At 52.8% G+C, this 22,502-nt stretch overlaps 1 protein-coding gene across 1 annotated transcript in view; it reads left to right on the top strand.

Moving 5' to 3' along the window:
• The window catches only part of GLUD1 (glutamate dehydrogenase 1), a 501,976-nt gene that overhangs the window by 343,070 nt on the left and 136,404 nt on the right, over positions 1-22,502 (top strand). Inside the window, exon 9 of the mRNA XM_069610788.1 lies at positions 16,826-16,906. Within this exon, the coding sequence (XP_069466889.1) occupies positions 16,826-16,906 (81 nt within the window). The remainder of the gene's footprint in view (positions 1-16,825; positions 16,907-22,502) is intronic.

Genomic DNA, 22,502 nt, shown 5'->3' with positions numbered 1-22,502 from the left:
ATTCCTCCCACCTTAGAGTCTTTTGCTGGACTTTAGGACTTTTTATTTTTAACCCTACGTGTTTACTTTGTTTTTGGAGTCTGACAAATTCCATAGGCATCAATTTTTGTATGGTGACAGAGCACCTTCATTGCAGTGTCGGAGAAATCCTTTAGATTTCTCATAAGGTTTAAATACCTTTTCTTGGGTGAACTACTGTTCCCAAGAATAGCAAAGTGAAATTGTCTTGACTTTTCTCTTTTAGGTCCAGCACACCCCGTCCTATGCGGAGTTCTGGCTGGTTACTTAGTAGTCCCTTTTCCTACTTTCTCATGTAACATTTTTTGTGATGCTTGTTAATCTGCTTAGAATCACATGCTGTGCGTATAGTCTGACATCCAGTGGTAACCGCAGAGTATTGCATCTTGTCTTTCGGGGAACGAAAGGAGACGTCGGCATAGGCGTGTCTGTAACACTATCCCTATTGTGATGTGTAGTGTACCCAAAATCCCTCACGCAATTGTTTTTGTCCGCCCAAATAACTGGTTGCCCTATAGCGGAACGCTTATATAAGAGACATTGTTTATCATATACCGACGTGTCGGTTATTCCCCGTTAAGTCACTTCGGTCACAAGAACATCTTCGACGAAGACTGCAGGGGATTCGTCTACGGCAGGGATTTCGGCACCTAAGATCCGGGGGCCGGCTTTTCCACGTTGTCGGGCTTGCTGGCCGACCTTTACAGTAGGGAGAGTGGGGTCGGGGTGGCCATATTTGCGGTATGTCTTTCCTCTTTTCCCCTCTTTACCCTTTCGGTCTAGTCATCTTCCCCTTCTGCTGTGGAAAGGACTCCTTTTAGGTTCTGCCCTAAGTGTGGGGTCAGATATCCTTGGAAGGACAAACACAGGACGTGCAACGCCTGTCTCCCCTTAGATCACGACGAAAAGCAGTGTGCGGCCTGCAAACCCCTTCGGCCTCAGACCCTTAAGGAGTGCCGTTTAAAGCGGTGGGTTGCGCATGGTATGTCGCGGGTGGAACCCCCTTGCCCCCACCGCCACACCCGCTGAGTGACTGGGGCACTTCAGATGACCAAACATCCGTTGCGGATGTAATAGACCTTGAAGCGGACACTTCGTCCGCCATGCCCGTCCACGACCCTTTAAGGCCTGACTCAGGTCACGCTTCAGTGACGACACCCGGCGACAGGGGTGTGGGTGTACAAGCACATCTCACTAAGCACACAACCCCTATGCCTATTTCGACATCCACGTCGAAAAAGGTGAAAGCGCCAGCAGGGTTGTCAAAAATTTTGGCTGTTTCCTCAGATGGTGCAGATCCAAAGCCTTCCCCCGCATCCGCAGCAGCGTCTTGCGACTGGGCAATCAAAAACAAGTAAGGGCGCTACTCCAAAAGCTTCACACGTCGAAGCGCGGAAATCTGAAGCTAGGGCGGTCCCGAAGGCCGCAGTTGGCCTCTGGTCGAAAAAACCCAACCGCTAGGCCCCCAAATGCGGCGGAAGGCAATACACCAACCGATATACCATCTGAACCGTTATCTCACGCGGATTCTGTGGTTATCGAGGACCACATCGACAGGATTACTGGGGCTGTGGGACTTATCCCGGATCTGCCAAAAATCATGGGGCAAGCCGCAGACAAATTTTGATACGCGATGGGGCCCCCGATTCACACGATACTTAGGACAGTTAGGAGCCTCTTTCCAAACCCTAAGACACTTTTCGGCGCCGTAGGGTGGAAGAAGTTTTTTCACGCGTAAGCCCTCCTGGGTCCTCCAAATGGACAAAGGAGAAATTTGAGGGATTTCTGATCATCCTACCCCGAAAAGGTCTCGTGGAGAGCCTAACCTTTAATCTACTTCTCATTATCAGGAAGCTTCTGTTCCCGTCCAGCAGGAAGACATTGTCCACATGGACACCTATAGGGACATTTACGATTAAGAGGAAGAAACTTCCTTTCTACAGAATTATGAGGAGGAACAGGCGGGTGCCACAGACAATTTGTAAGAAACCCAGCAAGAGGGAACGGACCCATGGACACTTCCCCATCAAGATCAGGACACTGATGTTATTGTATTTGGATTCCCCTCCATCCACCCCGGCTCATCAGGCCTCGCCTTTAGATGACCAGATGGCCTTCAACTCTGTTGAAGAAGGCAGCTGAACATTTTCAGATATCTACTCAAGAGGCTGTGCCTGAGAAGGACTTTGTAGAGGATATTCTTAAGGAGAAGTCTCCATCTAGCCAAGCCATTCCCCTCCTTAATTCAATCAAGAGAAGGTTGGCTCCCTCCTTGGTATCACCAGCTCAAACCCAGGCAGTGAACCCAAGAGTGGAAAAATTGTTTCGGCGGGCATCTTCCGACCCACAATACATTAAAGGGCACGCCATCCCTGATTCTCTGGTAGTGACTACCACCCGAAAAAGAGCAGGGGTACCCCTTGCCACTGGGGATGCACCCCCGGACAAGGAATCCAAGAGGCGGCAAATGAGTCACCTCGGTTGCCACATACACTACGTGTATAGCAAATACCACGCTGTTGGCAAGTTATGCTGACGCTTAGTGGAACCTACTCCAGGAGGTCCCAGAACCCGCCAGGCCCAAACTTCTCTCTATTATGGCCGAGGGAAGGCAGGTGAACCAGAATGTGATAAAGAACACTCTGGACACGGCTGAAACAGCAGGTAGGTCTCTGGCCTAAGGGACCCTACTCAAAATGCACGCTTGGCTGCGTACCTCCGGGTTTAAACCCAAAACTTGGGCCTCCCTCATCAATAAGCCTATTGATGAAACTAAGCTATTCGGGAAAGCGGTTGATGAGGCCTTGGAAACAGCCAAAAAAGAGCATGAGACTCTTAAGTGTCTGCAACAGATCACACAAAGACTTTCCCCCCCAGAGAGGTAATCACTCCTGGCGGTCCCTTCGAGGGCATTCCCGTGCAAATCAAAGAAACTATGGCATGGGGAGTTTCAATACAGGACAACCTTCAGGAAGCCCTGCATACTACCCTTCAAGAGGGCAGCAACGTGGCAGAGGCCCCAATCCTAGAGGAGCCGCAGCCTCTGGTCAGAAATGACCATCAGATCCAGGCCCCCTCCCATGTTTCCCCGGTCGGAGGGCGATTAACATCTTTCATCACGGCATGGGAGGGGATAACTTCAGACCAGTGGGTCATAAAGACTGTCGCCCACGGGTACTGCATGGAATTCGTCCAACCTCCACAATTCAGACCACTACGCTCACAGCGCCTTTCACTGGACCATCTGGAAATCCTGAATCGAGAAGTGGAAGCGCTGCTGGGAAAGGACGCCGTGGAAGCCGTCTCTCTTCTTCAGGTAAACCAGGGTATTTATTCAGTGTACTTCCTTGTACCCAAAAAGGACCTCACCATGCGCCCTGTTCTAGACCTGTGCCGAGCGAACAAGTTCATAAAACCTTAGAAGTTTTGCATGGTAACACTACAGGAGGTGATCCCACTGTTGAAACAAGGGGACTACATGGCAACATTGGACATGAAAGATGCATACTTTCATATTTCAATGTTGCCAGCACACAGGAAATATATAAGGTTCATGATCGAGGACAGGCATTGCCAATTAAAGGTACTCCCCTTTGGCATTGCTTCGGCGCCAAGGGTGTTAACCAAGGTCCTGGCGGTGGCTGCAGCACACCTGCACAGACTATCCGTCCCAGTTTACCCTTACCTCGACGACTGGCTCATCACAGGGGAGTCGTACAACACATGTTTTTCGTACACCCAAAAAACAGTATATCTTCTCTTCAGTCTGTTTCTTGATCAACAAGAAGAAATCCAGTCTAGTCCCCAGTCGAAAAAAACAATTTCTGGGAGCTCTAATTCGGACGGAAGACTCCCTCGTCTTCCCCTCCAACGAGAGGGTTCAGAACATGCTTTTTCAGATCCCTCAATATGTAGCCAGTCGGGAGATGACGGTGCGTAAGGCCATGCACTTGCTAGGATTGATGTCGTCGTGCATATACTTGGTTCCCCACGCGCAGCTGTGCCTGCGTCCCATGCAAGAGAGGCTCAACAGCCAGTTGTGTCAGGCCAGCGGACAATGGGAAGATCTGGTAGTTGTCTCGCTGCCCTCGTTCTCTCTCTGCAGTGGTGGTCGAGAAAACCTTGAAGGGGAAAACCTTCACCACCCTTGCAGTGGAAGCCACTCTCACGACAGACTAATCTCTCAAGGGGTGGGGGGGGGGGGGGGGTGTCGCCTGCTTCAGCAGAGCACACATGGAGTGTGGTTCCCACAGGTAGCGTCCAACCATATAAATTTACTGGAGCTATTAGCGGTGTTCAAGGCATTAAAGGCCTTTGAGATGCAACTGCAAGGGAAGACTACGTTGATTCAAACGGACAGCACTACAGCAATGTATTACCTGAACAAACGGGGGGGCACTCACTATCCAGGGCTATTCAAGCTGTCCCAAAACATTTGCATATGGGCTCTCAGACACAAGATGTTTGTTGTTCCAACATGTTCCAGGGGAACTCAATCTTGGCAGACGTGCTCAGCAGAGCTTTTCCTCTGCCCGAAGAATACGAATGTCGTCTGCACTAAGACCTTGTTTCCAAAGTCTTTGCAGAATGGGGCTTCCCAGAGATGGACTTGTTCGCAACTCAGGACGCCCAATGCCAAGACTACGCCTCCAGGTACCCCCAGCACTGCTCCAAGGGGGAACAGTCTCTGGATATCATGGTCTGGGAAATTTGCCTGCGCTTAAACCCTCCTCCCCCAACTCCCCTTCTCAACAAGATAGTGTCCCTCTCCCCACCAGTGAAACTACCCTGCCCGTACAACATGTCCCAGGACCGGGGGGGGGGATCCTACACCCATGCCCACAAACTCTGAACTTAGCAGCTTAGCTCCTCTAAGGCCATAGAGTTTGGACACCTACAGCTCCCTCAGAGGTGCATGGACATACTCAGGGAAGCTAGGAAACCGAACACACATTATTGCCATGCCAGCAAATGGAAACGTCCTGTCATCTGGTGTAATGCCAAGGGTGTCAATCCCATCGATTGCTCACCCACACACATTGTTTTGGGCCTAACCCATCTGTTGGACACTGGGTTGGTCTTCAATTCCCTAAAGGTTCACCTGGCTGAACTGTCAGCCTACACCACATCACAACAAAAGGTGTTGTGGTGTAAGATAGCGGTGATTAAGGCCTATATGGAAGGGGTTAAGCGGATCTATCCTCCCATTTCTCACCCAGCTCCTGGGTGGGACCTAAATGTGGTTTTGACCAGGCTCATGGGAGCTCCCTTTGAGCCTATGCATAAAGCAAGTCTAAAAGACCTGATTTATCACTTCTATCAGAAGGGTTAGCGAACTACAGGCACTTTCTGTTCTAGACCCCTTTGTTACAGTCCACAGGGATAAGGTAGTTCTGCGCACGCACCCCAGATTTGCTCCCAAATTCATCTCGTAGTTCCGCTTAACCCCTTCCATATAGGCCTTAATCACCGCTATCTTACACCACAACACCTTTTGTTGTGATGTGGTGTAGGCTGACAGTTCAGCCAGGTGAACCTTTAGGGAATTGAAGACCAACCCAGTGTCCAACAGATGGGTTAGGCCCAAAACAATGTGTGTGGGTGAGCAATCGATGGGATTGACACCCTTGGCATTACACCAGATGACAGGACGTTTCCATTTGCTGGCATGGCAATAATGTGTGTTCGGTTTCCTAGCTTCCCTGAGTATGTCCATGCACCTCTGAGGGAGCTGTAGGTGTCCAAACTCTATGACCTTAGAGGAGCTAAGCTGCTAAGTTCAGAGTTTGTGGGCCTCGATTGAATTACCTACCTTTTCCCAGAATTGCACAAGCATGGCCGAAAGAAGCCTACGCACACTGGATGTACGCATGGCAGTCCTGTTCTACCTGGAAAGAACTAAACCACTGAGGAAAACAAACCAATTTTTCGTTTCAGTGGCAGCTGGTAGAGCAGGGGATCCTGTCTTTAAATCGGCTATCTCAAGGTGGATTGTCAAATGCATCACACTGTTACACTATTGCTAAGAGAGAACTGTCCTTCAAGCCCAGAGCACACTCTACTCGAGGCACTGGGGCATCCATAGCATTCATTGCAAATGTTCCCCTTGAGTCCATTTGCAAAGTGGCAACCTGGTGTTCTCCAGCATGGGGTCTGGCATGGATTCACATGCTCGCGAATATTCCCCGTCAGGCTGGGAATCCTCGGTAAAGAAAAAAAATCAGTTTCGTTTCTGAACTGCCTTTCTACTAGTAACCAATCACTGGTCTCTGGGTCATACTGCCCCCACCCAATGACTGCCCTCTACCTAAGCCCCTCCTCTGGCAGCCATCTTCAGATTTTTACTGCACGTTCAAGTGTTGGGAGTCCTCGTGCTTAAGCTCTTGAGCTTTAACTGCGTTTTGCGTTTTTTCGAAGTTACTCTTATATTTTCAGTCAATCAAGTCTCAAACTCCACCGATTCTACTTCCGATCAACGGGGACCCATTTTCGGAACTTTCTACGCCCCTCAAGGGCATCTTTTCATCGAGTTTCCAATTCTTGGAGGATTCCAGAAGATCTTTGAGGCCTACCACGCCTGGTCATGGCCCAGGAAAAAGGAAGCAACGCCTAAAGCGGTTCAGGAGCTGGCCTGGATGTGGGCTAAGAACGTCTTTAAGGAGGATGAGAACTCTCTGTGCCTCTACTGCCTGGCATGTGGAAAATGTGTGCGTTTTGTAAGAACATGTCCTAACGGACAATGAGAACCATCGTACTCAACTAGCCAACTGGCTGGAAGGGAAGAGCCCAGCAGCAGGTGAGAAGAAGTAGTCCGAGCCGTCTTCTAAGACCTTTGAGGGCCCTCCGGTGACGGGGGCCCAACAAAAGGCAAAGCACTGCGAGTCCGCGGGCACCGGGAGCGCCGATCAGTCGGGCTCCTCGGCTGCCAGGCAGGGCGCATTATCACCGACGCCATCAACCACAAACCAACGCTCTGGCGCGGGGAAGAAGAAATCTGAGAACCCGGGTAAGCTTCGGGTGCAGTCCCAGTCGATCCCGACTGAGGCAGCTGAGGGGTAGCGAGGCGGTGGACCCCACCCCCCCACCCCCAAAGTGAAGGCCTTGGGCGCGCCCAAAGTCGTGAAGGCCCTGATTCACCTGGCTAAGGCCTCGATCGAGGGAGTCGTGGTGGCCCTGGCAAAGCCTGCGGAGGCTACCCCAGTGGAGACGACCTGTGGGCCTAGAGTTTCCCTGCCACCGCGAGGGAATCCTCTTTTCAGCCCATCGAAGACCCCTGTGAAACTCCGGTCAGAAAAAGAGGGGTGGGGGGGCCTGGTGGCCATTACGAACACAGATGCCACCTTGGTAGAGGAGCTGGCTGACGTTGCAAAAATCCTTAACAAGAAGTTTGAGGAGGTCCGGTCCTACGGGAGGGATCACGACGAGGTGGACTAAGAAAGCGATGGCGGTGCCGACAAGGAACTGCGGGCCATGGAGGGGATGGAGGATCCTACTCCCCAACCGTCGGAACCGGTGCTTATGCCACAAGACAACTTGGGAGCAATCTTGATGGCTATTCAGGCCTTGTGTACGGAGATAAGGACAAGGTTGCCCTTACCCCCAGCGGACGATCCAGCGGAGCCTGGACCGTCGGGAAGCCCACCAAGCAAGCGGAAGAGAACTCATCCTCCTCCTTCCCAGCCTTCCCCTCTTCCGAGGGATGAGACGGGAACGAGATAGCGGGGGCGGATGACGATTGTGCTGACAACGGAATGGACCTTCCATCACCACCCGCTCGGGCCTCCCCTCCCGACGAAATTGGCTCCTTCCACGCGATGATCGCCAGGACATCTGAGCTCTTCCAGCTCTGCCCGAAGAGCAGAAGGAAGGTTTCCTCTACCAACGGCGGGAGGCCAAGAGGAAGACTGTCCTCTCAGTTCCATTACTGGACGACATCTGGGACAAGGGGCTGGTGCTCCTGAAGAACCCGTCCACGGCTCCTGCTAAGAGGGACCGGTACGAGAAGTAGTACCGGGTCCCGGACTCCGCCTCCATGTGCCTTAGGGCACAGCCGTCCCTGGATTCGGTCGTCTCCGTGGCGACCAAGAAGAAAGCGGCGGGGGCGACTGCTTCAACTTCCCCGCCGGACAGCGAGGGGAAGAAACTGTACGCCATGGGACGATGGTTCATCTCGGCGGCGGCGACGACTATTAAAGCGGCCAACGCCCTTGCGATTGGTGGCATGCTACGACAGGGAGCTTTGGTTTAAGATCGCTCCCTTGCTGGACTTCCTCAAGGACGACAAGAGGGCTGAGTGTAACGCTCACCTGGTATCCACGGGGACGTCACTCAGCCTGTTCTGACCTCTTACGACCTCAAACCCTTCCCTGGAGTCTACTGGATTGGAGACTGGGCCTGAAGCACAGGATTGGTAGAGTTTAACTCCCTATTGTCTGTGTGCTTGAACCCCTTCTTCCCCGGGGTCCAACCCTTCCCTTTGATCCACAGCTCACCACCTTTTCTTGGAAAGTGTGCTCTCCGTCCTGCTTTCAGCGCAGGGGCGCGTTGATTGATGCGGGCTCGTTGCTGCCTAGTTACTTCACTGACAAGAGTCCGACAGGTAAGTAGGAGTCTTTTGAACAGTTCTCTAACTTCGTTCCTTTCCTTCCTTAGATGATGGCTGGCGTCCGGGGATGGTGACGTGCTGCTGAGATGAGTAGCGCTGAAGGTGAGTGAGAGCGCAATGCGACCCTTTCGTATTTGTATTGAACGGAGTTCTTTTTCTATGTCTTTTAGGTGCCGTGACGTTTTCAGCATTGATGCCGGTTATGAAGAAGAAATGCGGTGAGTAAGCGAGGGGTGCGGCGCCTCTAGATGGTTCCACGCTAACCTGGAGTGCCTTTTCCCTCTTGCAGATGGATGAGAAGTTCCGAGACTGAGTTCCCCCAGAGCGGCTGGAATTCAGGTAAGCGTTTGAAGCTCGTACAGTCTTTAAAAATAAACAAAGATTTGCAGAATGCTTACTAATGCCTTTTTTCTGTTCTTTTCCCTTTTCCTTTGGAAGCGGAGTGCCGGGATGGGAATGACACCGTCAAAGATGCCCACAGAACAGAAGCGATGAATGATAGGCAGAAGCGTCGCAAGGTAAGGCTGTTCCTAACGGTGTTCTTGTTCTTGCAGGAGCTGAGCGCAGAAGAAAGATGCAGGCCTACTGGAGACCGATCCGAACACGGTGAGTGTGTTTTCTGCACCTGCTGTGTGACAAAGCATGTTTCTCAGCCTGGGCGTGGCTCAAATGGTCTCTGGGTATCCCAGGTGTCTCTGGGCTGAACCACACCCAAAAGACTAGACTGCACATGCAGTTCTGGGAACCGAAATATGTGGGGGCATCCATCTTGTCCCCATCAATGCACTACAAGTCCAATCCCCAATGTTATCCTATGGGAGTGAGTGAGTCTGGTGCCAAGAAGGCCAAGGCGGCAATGCCGTGGCCAAGCAGGACTGTACTGGCCGTGGCGTCGGGGGCTCCCACCCAAGCACCCCAGTGGGAGGCCGCCTGGCGAAATTCATCAGTGTGGGGGTCCATCTCCACTGACCTTTTGGTGCTAGATGCCCTGACCCGCGGGCAAACCCTGGAATTTCAGAGGTGCCCCCATATACCACCCATGGCCAGGAAGGAAAACCACATCCCACAACTTCTGGAGGTACGAGCGATGGTAAGGAAGGGAGCCATAGAACTCTGACCAAAAAGGCTCCGGGGCTCCGGAGTGTGCTCGCGGTAGTTCCTCGTCCGGAAGAAGACCGGCGGTTGGCGACCCATCCTGGATCTTCGTCGTCTAAACAAGTACATCAAGTCTCAGAAATTCCAGATGGTCACCCTCCAACACGTGCTGGGACAGCTGGAGGGAGGCAGTTTCCTATTGTCGCTGGACTTGGAGGATGCCTACTTCCACATCCCCGTTCTAAAGGGACATGGCCAATTCCTATGATTTGTGTTCCAGGGGCGGCACTACAAGTTCAAAGCCCTTCCCTTCGGATTGAAGTCGACGCCCAGGGTATTCAGAGTGCCTGGCACCAGTGGTGGCGCGGCTGCGCCTGCAGGGGATTCACGTCTACCCCTACCTGGACGACTGGCTCATCCGAGCAAAGTCAAAGGAACTCGTCGATCACACAGCAGAGACCATCCAACTGCTCATGGATCTGGGATTCTCGATCAACTTCGCGAAATCTCACTTGGTACCGTCGCAAGTTTCCCTGTTCCTGGGAGCCAGACTCGACACAGTGGTGCGATTGGCCTCCCCGTCGGAGGAAAGGACGATGGCCATCCTGGGCAAGGTGCAACGGCTGTCGACCAATGAGGTGGCCAGGGTGAGGTCCAAGTCCCTACTTGGCATGATGTTGTGCATCTATCTCGTGGGCCTATGCAGGCTACGGATGCGACCACTGCAGTAGTTCGACGCCCGTTGGATGCAAGCGGCGGGCATTTTTGAGGACAGGATCTCACTCAACGAGACTTTCCGCCAAGCGATCCGGTGGTGGGGCACCCACGCATCGTTCTTTCTGTCCCTCAAGGCCAAGGTGATCAGGATCTTCACCGACAACACCACCACAATGTTTTACATCGGAAAGCAGGGGGGCACCAGATCCCCAGCCCTAGCCAAGGAAGCGCAGGATCTGTGGCACTGGGCTGTCAACCAAGGGATGTTTCTGGTGCCCTTCCATCTGGCAGGAATAAAAAACGCTGTTGCTGACTCACTCGGCAGGGATCTGCGATCGTGCCATGAGTGGGAGCTGCGGCAGGATCAAGTGGATCTCCTATTTTGACGATGGGGCAATCCCCAGATTGACCTATTCGCGACGGCAACGAATGCCAATTGCCGGAGGATCGCCAGCAGGTTTCCCCAGCCGGTTTCCCCAGCCGGGAAGCATTGGGGATGCCTTCTCAGTCCCCTGGGACAGCCTATTCCTGTATGCATTCCCGCCATTGCTGCTGCGACTCATCTGTCAACTCAGACGGTCCCGGTGCAGGATGATCCTCTTCTCACCAGCATGGCCGAGGCAGATTTGGTTCCCGGACCTTCTGAATCTGCACACATGGCTCCTGCAGCACTAGAGTTCGGAGGGTACGATATCCCGGCGGACTGCAAGGAGGTGCTTGCAAAGGCCAGGGCGTCCTCGACTCTCGAGTGCTATGGACACAACTGGAAGAGGTTCTCTGTCTGGTGCCGTGCACAAAACATTAACCCTCTGCGGATTACGGCCCCTCAAGTGCTGCCGTACTTCCTATCGCTGGCCAAGGCAGGGCTGGCGCATGCCTCCAAGATCCATCTGGCGGCTATCTCCCGCTACACCAGAACTCCGGGATGCTCGTTGCTATGGTCCCATCGCCTGGTGAAGGAGTTCATGAAAGGACTGTTCCGATCGTTCCCGCCGGTGAAGGCTCCGGCCCCGGCGTGTAAGCTCAACATGGTGCTGTCCAGGCTCATGGGGCCACCATTCAAGCCGCTGCATTCGGCACCGTTGAAGTTCCTGTCGTGGAAGACAGCGTTTCTTGTGACCATCACCTCCGCACGACGAGTGGGAGAGATCCAGGCCCTCTCCTGTAAACCTCCATACCTGACTTTCCAGGAGACGAGGGTGGTGCTGAGGACGCACCCCTCCTTCATGCCCAAGGTGCCGTCCGACTTCCATCTCAACAAGCCCTTGGTGTTACTGGTTTTCTTCCCGTCGCCTTTGTCGCCGGCTGAGTGGACTTTCCACTTGCTGGATGTAGCTAGAGCGCTGAAGTTCTACGTGGACCACACGAATAGCCTTCGGAAGACATCAACTGTTTGTGAACTTTGGACCTGTGAACCAAGGGAAGGCCCTCTCGAAGGCTTCCATTTCCAGATAGCTCTCCGGCTGCATCATGCACTGTAACCGGTTGGCAAACCGACCATTGCCTGGCCGTCCGAGGGCCCATTCGACCAGAGCAATCGCTGCTACCACAGCGTTCTTAACTGGTGTACCCCTGCTGGACATCTGCAGGGCTGCTACGTGGAGGTCGATGCACACCTTCACAAGATTCTACTGCGTCGACCGGGATTCCAGGGAGGAGTCCAGGGTCGGCCAGGCAGTGCTGCGCAACCGGTTCGCCTGAAGGTGGGCCTGGTGAGGAGGTAAGAGTTATTAAATGTTGAGTTGATGAAATGCTCAATGTTGAGCCTTGCCACCTCCCGTGGTTGTGCATGTGTGTACTGCTATGTATTCTTATATTCATGAGCATGTGAATCCATGCCAGACCCATGCTGGAGAACAGTTACAGGTAAGTAACTTGTTCCTTCTGTACACACCTTTACACACACATTCTAGGTCTGATTCTCAGGTGGGACAAGTAGTATTGAGAAATATGTTCTCTACTGTTCCTTCTCACACCCCACCTCCAACTCCAGGTACTGCTTGCTATTCTATACACAGCATGTGATTCTAAGAAGATTAACAAACATCAGAAGACATGCATTGCTTACTGTAATGGCATTTCTGATGATTGTATCTGCTTAGATTCACATGCGCCCGCCCTACCTCCCCGATCGGGGTGGAAGGAACATAGACGCCTTACTACTGCTCTCTTCATGTACTCACTCACAATAGCCTTTGGCTCCCTCATGGCCCGAAAAAATAAAATCGGAGGGACCTTGGCGCGTGAGGGATTTTGGGTACACTACATGTCACGATAGGTATAGTGTTACAGACACGCCCATGCCGACGTCCCCTTTCGGTCCCCGAAAGACAAGATGCAATACTCTGCGGTTACCACTGGATGTTGGACTATATTCACAGCATGTGAATCTAAGCAGATAAAATCAAATGTTATTACGGTAAGTAATGCATGTCTTATGTTCCCCTCACTACTTTAAATGGCTGATGGTAGTGGTTTAATTTTCCTACCATTGTGCTTTTCTACCGCAGGTCTAATCCTCAGCTGCAGGATAGCACCCATGGGTGACTTTTGTGTCAAAATGGCACTGGTCTTCTTTTTTCACCATTTGTTCGTGAGGTTTTCTTGGGTTTTACTCTGCCCGCCAAACCAGGGTTAACCCTTTTGTTAGTTTTGCGTTTGGCGGGCTTCAGTGCTGAAATCCGCCTCTGGCTCCATTGTGTCTGGCAGGGCAGGAAGTGAGGAAGGTGCCTGAAACACCCCTCTCCTTAGTCTCCAGGGCAACCTAAATGCACCCGCCACCTTGCTCTGTGTGAGAGAGCTAGGCTGTGCATGAATGGGAGAAACCTGCATAAAAGGCTAGGCTTCTTGGACTGAAGAGTCGTCCACTGGGAAGTACAACCTGACGGAGAAACCGTGACAGAAGCCCGGTGAAGCCCTGCTGAAACTCCTCTTTCTGCTTGACAAGAGAAGCTCCGGAAAGGACAACTTCTTCCCTTGGGTTAGTGGGACCAACTAACCCTGAGACTAACTTTGCTGGAAGACCGTTCCCAACTGGCTACACTACTTTGCTGCTGCTGGAAACGAGTGCAAGGGGTCGATAAATCCATAGTAGAGTGCAACGTCTGTAAGCTAGTCAAAAGCTCCAGGAGTCTCCCGAGGACCCTCCCGAAGCAGGGCAACACAAGCTCGATTCACACCAGAGTGCTGGACGGCAGCCCAACCAGTGTCCAAGATCCGCAGTGGTGCTGTTTACCGTGCGCTGTAACCGCAAAGTGCTGCTGAATTGAAAAGAGCCTGTAGCTGACCTCCGAACTGCTGTGCAGTAGTCCTCCAGACATCCTCCTTGTCGCCACGAATGAGGCCCAGGTGCACAGGATCTGCAACCAAGACAGAAGCCAGCTGGATACTCTTCTAACCTAAGGTACTGTTCCGATAAAGGGGTACTCATTGTATGTTGCTTGCTTTTCTTACTTGTGACGGGGCAGTAGCTGCTTTATCTAGAGTTGATTTCAGCTCTAACTTTCACAAGCCTAACAGCTTGTGGCCCAATAGTGATTTTCTACAACAAATTCTAACTGTGCAAGACATCTTGCTATCCAAGTGCCTCTGCTCCATAGACTTTGGTCCAATTGACTTTGGCTGTCCTGGCTCCCTGCAGACTTGTAGTCCATTGACTTTGATTCTTACTGTCCCTCATAGGTGATACATTGGTTTTTAACTAATATTGCTGGGAAATGTTTTGTCTATACTTCATTGGGAGATATAAAAGTGCTCACATACTCTTTGAAACTTGTTTAACCCTTTTTCCTTCCTTCCTGTTACGCAACGTTTGCATGCAGTACCCTCTGGGGCCACTACACAAAACTGACTACAGGTGTAAGCAAAACCAACCTTTGGTATAAGTCTGTACCACCGTTTTTGGTAGCGAGCTGAACAGCCAGTCTTATCTCAAGAGGGAATGTGAGGTTTTAATGAGGTTACACAGAGGTCTACAATCGCAAGTATTCAAATAGACTCTTCTACTCGAGGTTTTGTGGTAAAACACTTAATAATTTAGAACCGTCAGTTAGAAAACATTCACTAAAAGGAGGCAATCAATATCACACAAATATACTACAGTACTTCACACGATCAGGTTCTGAGGCATTTAAACTACTTTGAAGGAGGAGCAAAATGGTAAAGTTAATAAAACGAATAATAGTTGCTCTTAAACAGTGCAAATAGTTTGAGTTCACCAGAGGAATTGTTCCAATGCAATAGATAGGCCAAAGTCAGTGGGCTAGAGTCATGTATAAATAAAAACGGTTCTGGTAATTAAACGGAAAAGTCTTTGCCACGGTTCTCAGAAGTATTTCATGAAAGATTAATTTCGGGTCACAAGCTGACTAGGCCTGCAAGTTGCCAAAGTTTTACGCACTTTCGCTGTGAGAAGTAAGTTCTCTTGGTCGGGTTTTCACAGTACCTTAAAGACACAGCTGAGGACTTATGTTCCTGGCAGTTCCTGCAGATCTCGCTGTTCCTGAGCCTCAGTCGTGGGGACAAGAGGGAGAACATCGGGGGACTCCTGCACTGCATGGGGACTGGTCACAAAGCTTGCAAATCTTCGATTCCGGTAGCTGTCTTCAAGCACACAAACTGGTGCCCTTCTCCCTGGCTATTCGAATTCCTGCAGCACTCTGAGGAAAATACAACCAGCTCTGAGAATGGTATGTAGGTGGTTTACGAGTTGATTGGTCCCACCAACTCAAAGGAAGAAGTCGTCCTTGAAGGGCTTATCTGTTGTGATGAACTTGGCAATTCGGACCTGCAGCAGGGCTTCACTGGGCAAACCAATGGTCCAGGAGTTGCAGCAGCCGTCCTCTTCCAGCTTGTCTTCGGTTCTTTTGTTCCAGTGGTTGACTGCCTTGCAAGCCAAGAGACTTGCCTTTTATTAATTTCTCTCGCATTCATTCCAGCCTAGCTGCCACTCACCCAGCAGGGTGGCTGTCCTTGCCGGACAGTCAGCCAGCCAATCATGCCAGAGTGCATCTGGGTCTCCTAGGAGAATAAGCACAGGGAGTTTCGGGCACCTCCCTCACCTCCTGCCCACCCCAGACATTCAGGCGCCAGAGCCGGTCTTCAGTCCTGAAGCCCTCAAAGGCATAGGAACAAAGGGACCAAACCTAGTTTGGCGTGCAGAGACGAACTCTAGAAGGACCTTTCCAAAAAGAAATGGTGAAAAATGAAGACCGGGACCTGTTTAAACAAAGGGGGCTCAGACACATCTTGAAAAACATGGCTCCCGCGATTTAATGCTACCAGTGTTCGCGGTTGTGAAAAATCATGGTAGTTCATTGTGAAACCACTGCCACCAGCCATTTTGATAGGAAAGGGTAGCATTTGACTGCTACATGAGTTTCTAGATGGAGGGGATACTGCATAACCCTTCCAGCACTCTATAGTAAGATAGGGTGTGCTGGGTCAAGGAATTTGAAAAGACCAGTAAAGTCAATTTCACTTTACTTACTCTGGGAAACGGTAGTTTATCCCAGAGAAGGTATTTAAACCTTGGGAAAGCCTGAACAGGTTTCCCTGTGTCACTACATTGAAGGTACTGTGGACACAATGTAAAAGATGATGCCAATGGAGTTTGTCGGACTCCACAACCAGAAGAAAAACAAAGTACAAGATCACATTAAAAAACGAGTGTGGGGAAAAATGGGTCTCACTCTTTCCAGGTTAAAAAAAAAAATCCCTCAATCTAGCAAAGTTGCTGAAGGGGGGGTGTTCTCTAAGGTAGAGGGAATTAGCACATTTCTGAGAATTCTCCCCAACAGTGTTACTTGGCTACTTGTATTTACAGATTTCATTGCTACTGCTCTACAGCAGCTCACATTTACCCCTCTTGAGGTAGGCCTGGCTGTTAATTGACACTGCCAACTTGTGTAGTACAGACCTATACCTAAAAGGTGGGTTACCAAATAACAAGCATGTACGTGTTGTGTAGTTTCACACAGTGTGACTGCACCAATTCTTACCCAACACTTGCTTATTTTAGAATTGTGCTCCACTATTCTGAAAAGTAACATTGGTATATAACTACATATTCCTGAAATGGAATATGTGTAAGTGTATTACAAGTAGGGTTTTTCTCACCTTGAATTGCTTACTGCCATTCTAAATTTGTATACAGAGTTCTTACTTGTCCCTGAAGTGCATAAAGTATCAATTCTAGGGAGGATCCTGTTGGTGAAGTAATGTTACAGCTTAGCAACTTTTCCATTTTGGTACACTCTCGGTTAAGGTAATCAAACCTGAAGACCATGTAGGAATTCAAGCATTCTTTTCTGTGATTTGATCTGTTTGTTCAAACTTTAAAGTGTGATGTGTTGTCCATTTATTTTTATTCATTATATATTTTTGTTTTAGATTATTGCTGAAGGTGCCAATGGACCCACAACCCCAGAAGCTGATAAAATCTTCCTTGAAAGGAATATCATGGTCATTCCGGTAAGAGCTATTCTAGTTGGTTTGTCTAGATGATTTGTGTAGATTGGAATTCTGCTGAATGGGTTAATTAAGCTGCAGTGCCTGTGGCTGATGGCAACACTGGTTGTTAGGGCCCCGGAAGACAGTCTTCTCCAGCATGGGGTCTGGCATGGATTCACATGCTCATGAATATTCCCCGTCGTCTGGCTGGGAATCCTCGGTAAAGAAAAAAATCAGTATCAGTTTCTGATCTGTCTTTCTCAGTAGTAACCAATCGCTGGTCTCTGGGTCATACTGCCCCCAGCCAATGACTGCTCTCTCCCTAAGCCCCGCCTCTGGCAGCCATCTTTAGAATTTTACCGCACTCTCGTGTTGGGAGTCCTCGTGCTTAGCTCTCGAGCTTTTGCTGCGTTTTCACGCTTTTTGCAAAGAGAATTTCTCATTTTTCGGTCAAATGGACTCAAGCTCCACCGTCTCTACATCCGATTAACGGGGATCCGTGTCGGATTTTTCTACGCCCCTCAAGGGTGAAGATTTTGTCGAGTTACGCTTCTTGGAGGATTCCAGAAGTTTCTGCGGCCTACCCGAACATGGCCCAGGAGAAAGGAAGCTCGAAGCCCGGAAAGCTGTTCAGGGTCTGCCCTGGATGCCAGCTACAGAATGTGTTCAAGGAGGATGAGCATTCGAAATGTCTTTACTGCCTTCATGAGGACAAAACGCACGTGGAGAAGGACTGGGCGTTTTGCAGGAACATGTCGGAACGGACAATCAGGGACCGACCCCTTCGTCTCTCCAACTGGCTGGAAGGATGGAGTCTGTCAGGTGAGAAGAAGAAGTCCGAGCGGTCTTCTAAGTCCTGTGAGGGCGCCCTGGCGACGCGGGCCCAACAGAAGGCAAAGCACCGCGAGTCCGCGGGCATCGGGAGCGCCGAACGGTCGGGCTCTTCGGCTGCCAGGCAGGGCGCACCTTCCCCGGCACCATCAACCATGAGCCAACGCTCTGGTTCGGGGAAGAGGAAATCCGAGAACCCGGGTAAGCCTCTGGAGAGGTCCCGGTCGATCTCGAAGGATTTGGTCGAGGGGGAGCAAGGTGGTGACCCCCCCCCCCCCCCCAAGGTGAAGGCCTCAAACGCGCCTAAGGTGGTGAAGGCATAGTGATGGAGTCGCGGCGGCCCTGGCGCAGCCTGTGGAGGCTACACCAGTGGAGGCGACCTCCGGGCCCAGAGTCTCCCTGCCTTCGCGGAGGGAAGCCTCTTTCAGACCTATCGAAAAGACCGCCATGAAGACCCCGGCGGAAAAAGAGGGGGGGGGGGCGTTGGCCATTGTGGACACGGACACAACATCCGAGGAGGAGTTGGCAGAAGTCCTAGAGGGCCTTGACGAGGGCGTCCCGACAAGGGTGACGATTTAAGTGACGGCGGCACTGGCGATGGTCCTAGTCAGCCATCGCTCCCGTCGCCTCCAGAGCCGCAGGATAACTCGGCGGTCATTTTGTTGGCGATACAATCCTTATGTTCAGAGATAAGGACGAGATTGCCCTTACCACCGACAGAGGACCCGGTACCAGGTCCGGCGGAGGAACCAGAGCCGGTCCCGGCGGGAAGCCCCCCGAACGAGAAGACGGATCCGCCCCGCCTTCTCAACCCTCATGGCCTGCTCGGCCTTTACCCATGTCCCCCGTCCCTGGGGATGACACGGGAACAGACACGGGTACAGACGGCGGTGACGACGGGACGGAGCTCCCATCACCAGCCCCGGGCCTCCCCGTCCGATGAGATCGGATCTTTCCACGCAATGATCGCAAGGGCATCCAAGCTTTTTCAGCTCTGCCCCGAGGAGAAGGAAGGGTTTCCTTTACCAACGGCGCGAGGCCAGGAGGAAGTCAGTCCTCGCCGTGCCTCTGCTGGATGACATCTCGGACGAGGGTCTCACCCTTCTCAAGAACCCTTCTACGACTCCTGCCAAGAAGGATCGGTACGAGAAGTAGTACCGGGTCCCCAAGTGGCTCCTCTGTGCCTTGGGGCACAACCTACCCCGGACTCGGTCGTCTCAGCGGCGGCCAAGAAGAAAGCGGGGGGGGGGGCGTCCTGTCTCAACGTCAACTTCCCCGCCGGACGGCGAAGGGAAGAAGCTGGACGCAATGGGACGACAAGTTATCTCGTCGGCGGCAGCAACGACTAAGGCGGCCAACGCCCTCGCGATCGTGGCCCGCTACGACAGGGAGTTATGGTTCAAGATCGCCCCACTATTGGACTTCCTACCAGATGACAAGAGGGCCGAGGCCCTGGAGATCTTGCAAGAAGGCGAAGTGGCGTCGGACCACGCCATTATGGTGGCAACGGACATTGCCGACACCGGTTTCCGCCAGCTAGGCAACAGCATTTGCCTTAGACAACGAGGTTGGCTCAAGGCGACGGATTTCCGCCAGGATGTGCAAGCCAAAGTGCTGGTCATGCCGTTCGACGGGAACAACCTGTTTGGGAAAACGGTGGATGAGTCCCTCCAAGCCATCAAGGTGGGCACAGACTGCTAGGGCCCTAGGCGTCCTCCGGCAACGGAGGCCGTCCTTTCGGAGCGCCGGAAGCAAGCAGAGTGCCTTCAAGGGATTCGGCGGTTGCTCCTCTACGTATCGCCAAGCGGCCGCTCCTCGTCGCTGAAAGCCTATAGAGGACGAGGCAAGTTGGGGGAGGGGGACCCCGCCGTCGTCGCCAGGGAGGCCAAGGCGACAAGGCGTCCGCCAAGCAAGATTGAACCAACAGCGGCGTCGGGCCCCCACCGAAGCACCCCGGTGGGAGGCCGGCTGGCGAAGTTCGTCAGCGTGTGGGAGTCCATCTCCACCGACTGTTGGGTGCTGGATGCCCTGGCCCAGGGGCACGCCCTCGAATTTCTAAAGTGCCCCCGCATTCCACCCGTGGTCCGGAAGGAAAATCATGTCCCTCAACTACTCTTGGAGGTGAGGGCGTTGCTCAGAAAAGGTGCCGTCGAGCTCGTCCTGAAGAGGCTCCGGGGCTCTTGCGTATACTCAAGGTACTTCCTAGTAAAAAAGACAGGAGGATGGCGCCCCATCCTGGACCTGCGACCGCTGAACAAATACATCAAGGCACAGAAATTCCGGATGGTCACCCTCCAGCACGTGCTGGGACCGCTGCAGGAGGGCGATTTCCTGTCGTCGTTGTATTTGGAGGATGCGTACTTCCACATCCCCATTCTGAAAGGTCACCAAGTTCCTCAGGTTCGTGGTCCAAGGACGGCACTACCAGTTCAAGGCCCTCCCGTCCGGATTGAAGTCGGCACCCAGGGTGTTCACCAAGTGCCTCGCACCGGTGGCGGCGCGGCTGGGCCTGCAGGGTATCCACGTCTACCCCTACCTGGACGACTGGCTCATCCGAGCAGGGACAAGGGAGCTCACTGTGGATCACACAGCAAAGACCGTCCAGCTGCTCTTGGACCTGGGATTCTCCATCAACTTTCACAAATCCCACCTGGTCCCGTCGCAAGTCGCACTGTTTCTGGGAGCAAAGCTCGACACAGTGGCGTGCCTGGCCTCACTGTCGGAAGAAAGGACAACGGCCATCCTGGTCAAGGTGCAGCGCCTGCTGGCCACGGGCGTGGCCACGGTGAGGTCCATCAAGTCCCTCCTCGGGATGATGTCCTCCTGCATATATCTCGTTCGCCTGTGCAGGCTTCGGATGCGCCCTCTGCAAGAGTTCCTAGACTGTCGCTGGATCCAAACGACGGGCAGCTTCGAGGACAGGATCCCGCTCAACAAGACCTTCCGACGAGCGATCTGGTGGTGGGGCACCCGCGCACATCTGATGGCGGGCACAGACTTTCAGACCCTGGCCCACCAGGTGATGGTGACGATGGATGCCTCCCTGGAAGGGTGGGGAGCGCACACCGGAGAACTTCACGCGAGCGGCCTCTGGCTCCCGGAGGAAATGACGCTCCACATCAACATCCTGGAGCTCCGTGCAGTGTTCTGGGCCCTCGGGTCCTTTCTCCCGTCCCTCAAGGCCAAGGTGGTGAGAATCTTCACCGACAACACCACCACGATGTTCTACATCCGGAAGCAGGGAGGAACCAGATCCCCAGCCCTCTCCAAGGAAGCCCAGGATCTGTGGCATTGGGCCGTCGCCCAAGGGATGTTTCTGGTGCCCTTTCATCTGACAGGGATAAACGCCATCGCCGACTCACTCGGCAGGGAGCTGCGCTCGTGCCACAAGTGGGAACTACGTCAGGATCAAGTGGATCGACTCTTCCGACGATGGGGAAAACCCCAGATCGACCTGTTCGCGACAGCAACGCACTCCAAGTGCCAGAGGTTCGCCAGCAGGTTCCCCCAGCCGAGGAGCATGGGCAATGCTTTCTCGTTCCCCTGGGAAGGCCTGTTCCTTTATGCGTTCCCTCCGTTGCCAGCCAGCTCAAGAGGTCCCAGTGCAGGATGATCCTGGTCGCACCGGCGTGGCCGAGGCAGATCTGGTCCCGGACCTTCTGGACTTGTCAGCGTCCCCACCAGTCAAGCTGCTGGCGGACGCAGATCTTCTCTCCATAGAAGGAGGCGCCATACTTCATCAAGACCCGGAGTCGCTGAACTTGCAGGCCTGGCCCCTGCAGCGCTAGAGTTTGGAGGGTACGATATCCCGGCTGACTGCAGAGAGGTCCTTGCAAAAGCCAGGGCATCCTCAACTCTGAAGTGCTACGGACATAAGTGGAAGAGGTTCTCTGTCTGGTGCAGTGCACAGAAGATTAACCCTCTAGGGATTACGGCCCCTCAAGTGCTGCCGTACCTACTGTCGCTGGCCAAGGCTGGACTGGATCACGCCTCCATCAAGATACATCTGGCTGCGATCTCCCGATACACCAGAACCACAGGATGAGCGTCCTTGTGGTCCCATCGCCTGGTGAAGGAATTTATGAAGGGACTGTGCCGATCGTTCCCGCAAGTGAAGGCCCTGCCCCGGCGTGGGAACTCAACGTGGTGCTGACCAGGCTCATGGGGGCGCCATTTGACCCGCTGCATTCGGCGCCGCTGAAATTCCTGTCGTGGAAGGCTGCGTTTCTTGTGGCCATCACCTTCGCACGGCGAGTGGGAGAGATCCAGGCCCTATCCTACAAGCCTCCATACTTGACTTTTCAGGACGCGAGGGTGGTGCTGAGGACGCACCCCTCGTTTATGCCCTCAACGAGCCCTTGGTGCTACCCGTTTTCTTCCCGTCCCCTTCGTCTCCGGCCGAGAGGACTTTGCACTCGCTGGATGTGGCTAGAGCGCTGAAGTTCTACGTGGACTGAACGAAGAGTTTTTGGAAGACATCACAGCTGTTTGTGAACTTTGGACCTGTGAACCAAGGGAAAGGCTCTCTCGAAGGCTTCCATTTCCAGATGGCTCTCCGGCTGCATCATGCACTGTCACCGGTTGGCAAACCGACCGTTGCCCGGCCGTCCCAGAGCCCATTCGACCAGAGCGATCGCTGCTACCACGGCGTTCTTGTCTGGTGTGCCCCTGCTGGACATCTGCAGGGCTGCTACGTGGAGGTCGACGCACACCTTCACGAGATTCTACTGTGTCGACTGGGATTCCAGGGAGGAGTCCAGAGTCGGCCAGGCAGTGCTGCGCAACC

The sequence above is a fragment of the Ambystoma mexicanum genome, chromosome 8 (assembly GCF_040938575.1).
Source record: "Ambystoma mexicanum isolate Mex_15411 chromosome 8, UKY_AmexF1_1, whole genome shotgun sequence".
NCBI lineage: Eukaryota > Metazoa > Chordata > Amphibia > Caudata > Ambystomatidae > Ambystoma > Ambystoma mexicanum.
Note: the sequence above shows the minus strand (reverse complement) of the source record. Positions and strands in the feature narration are given on the sequence as shown.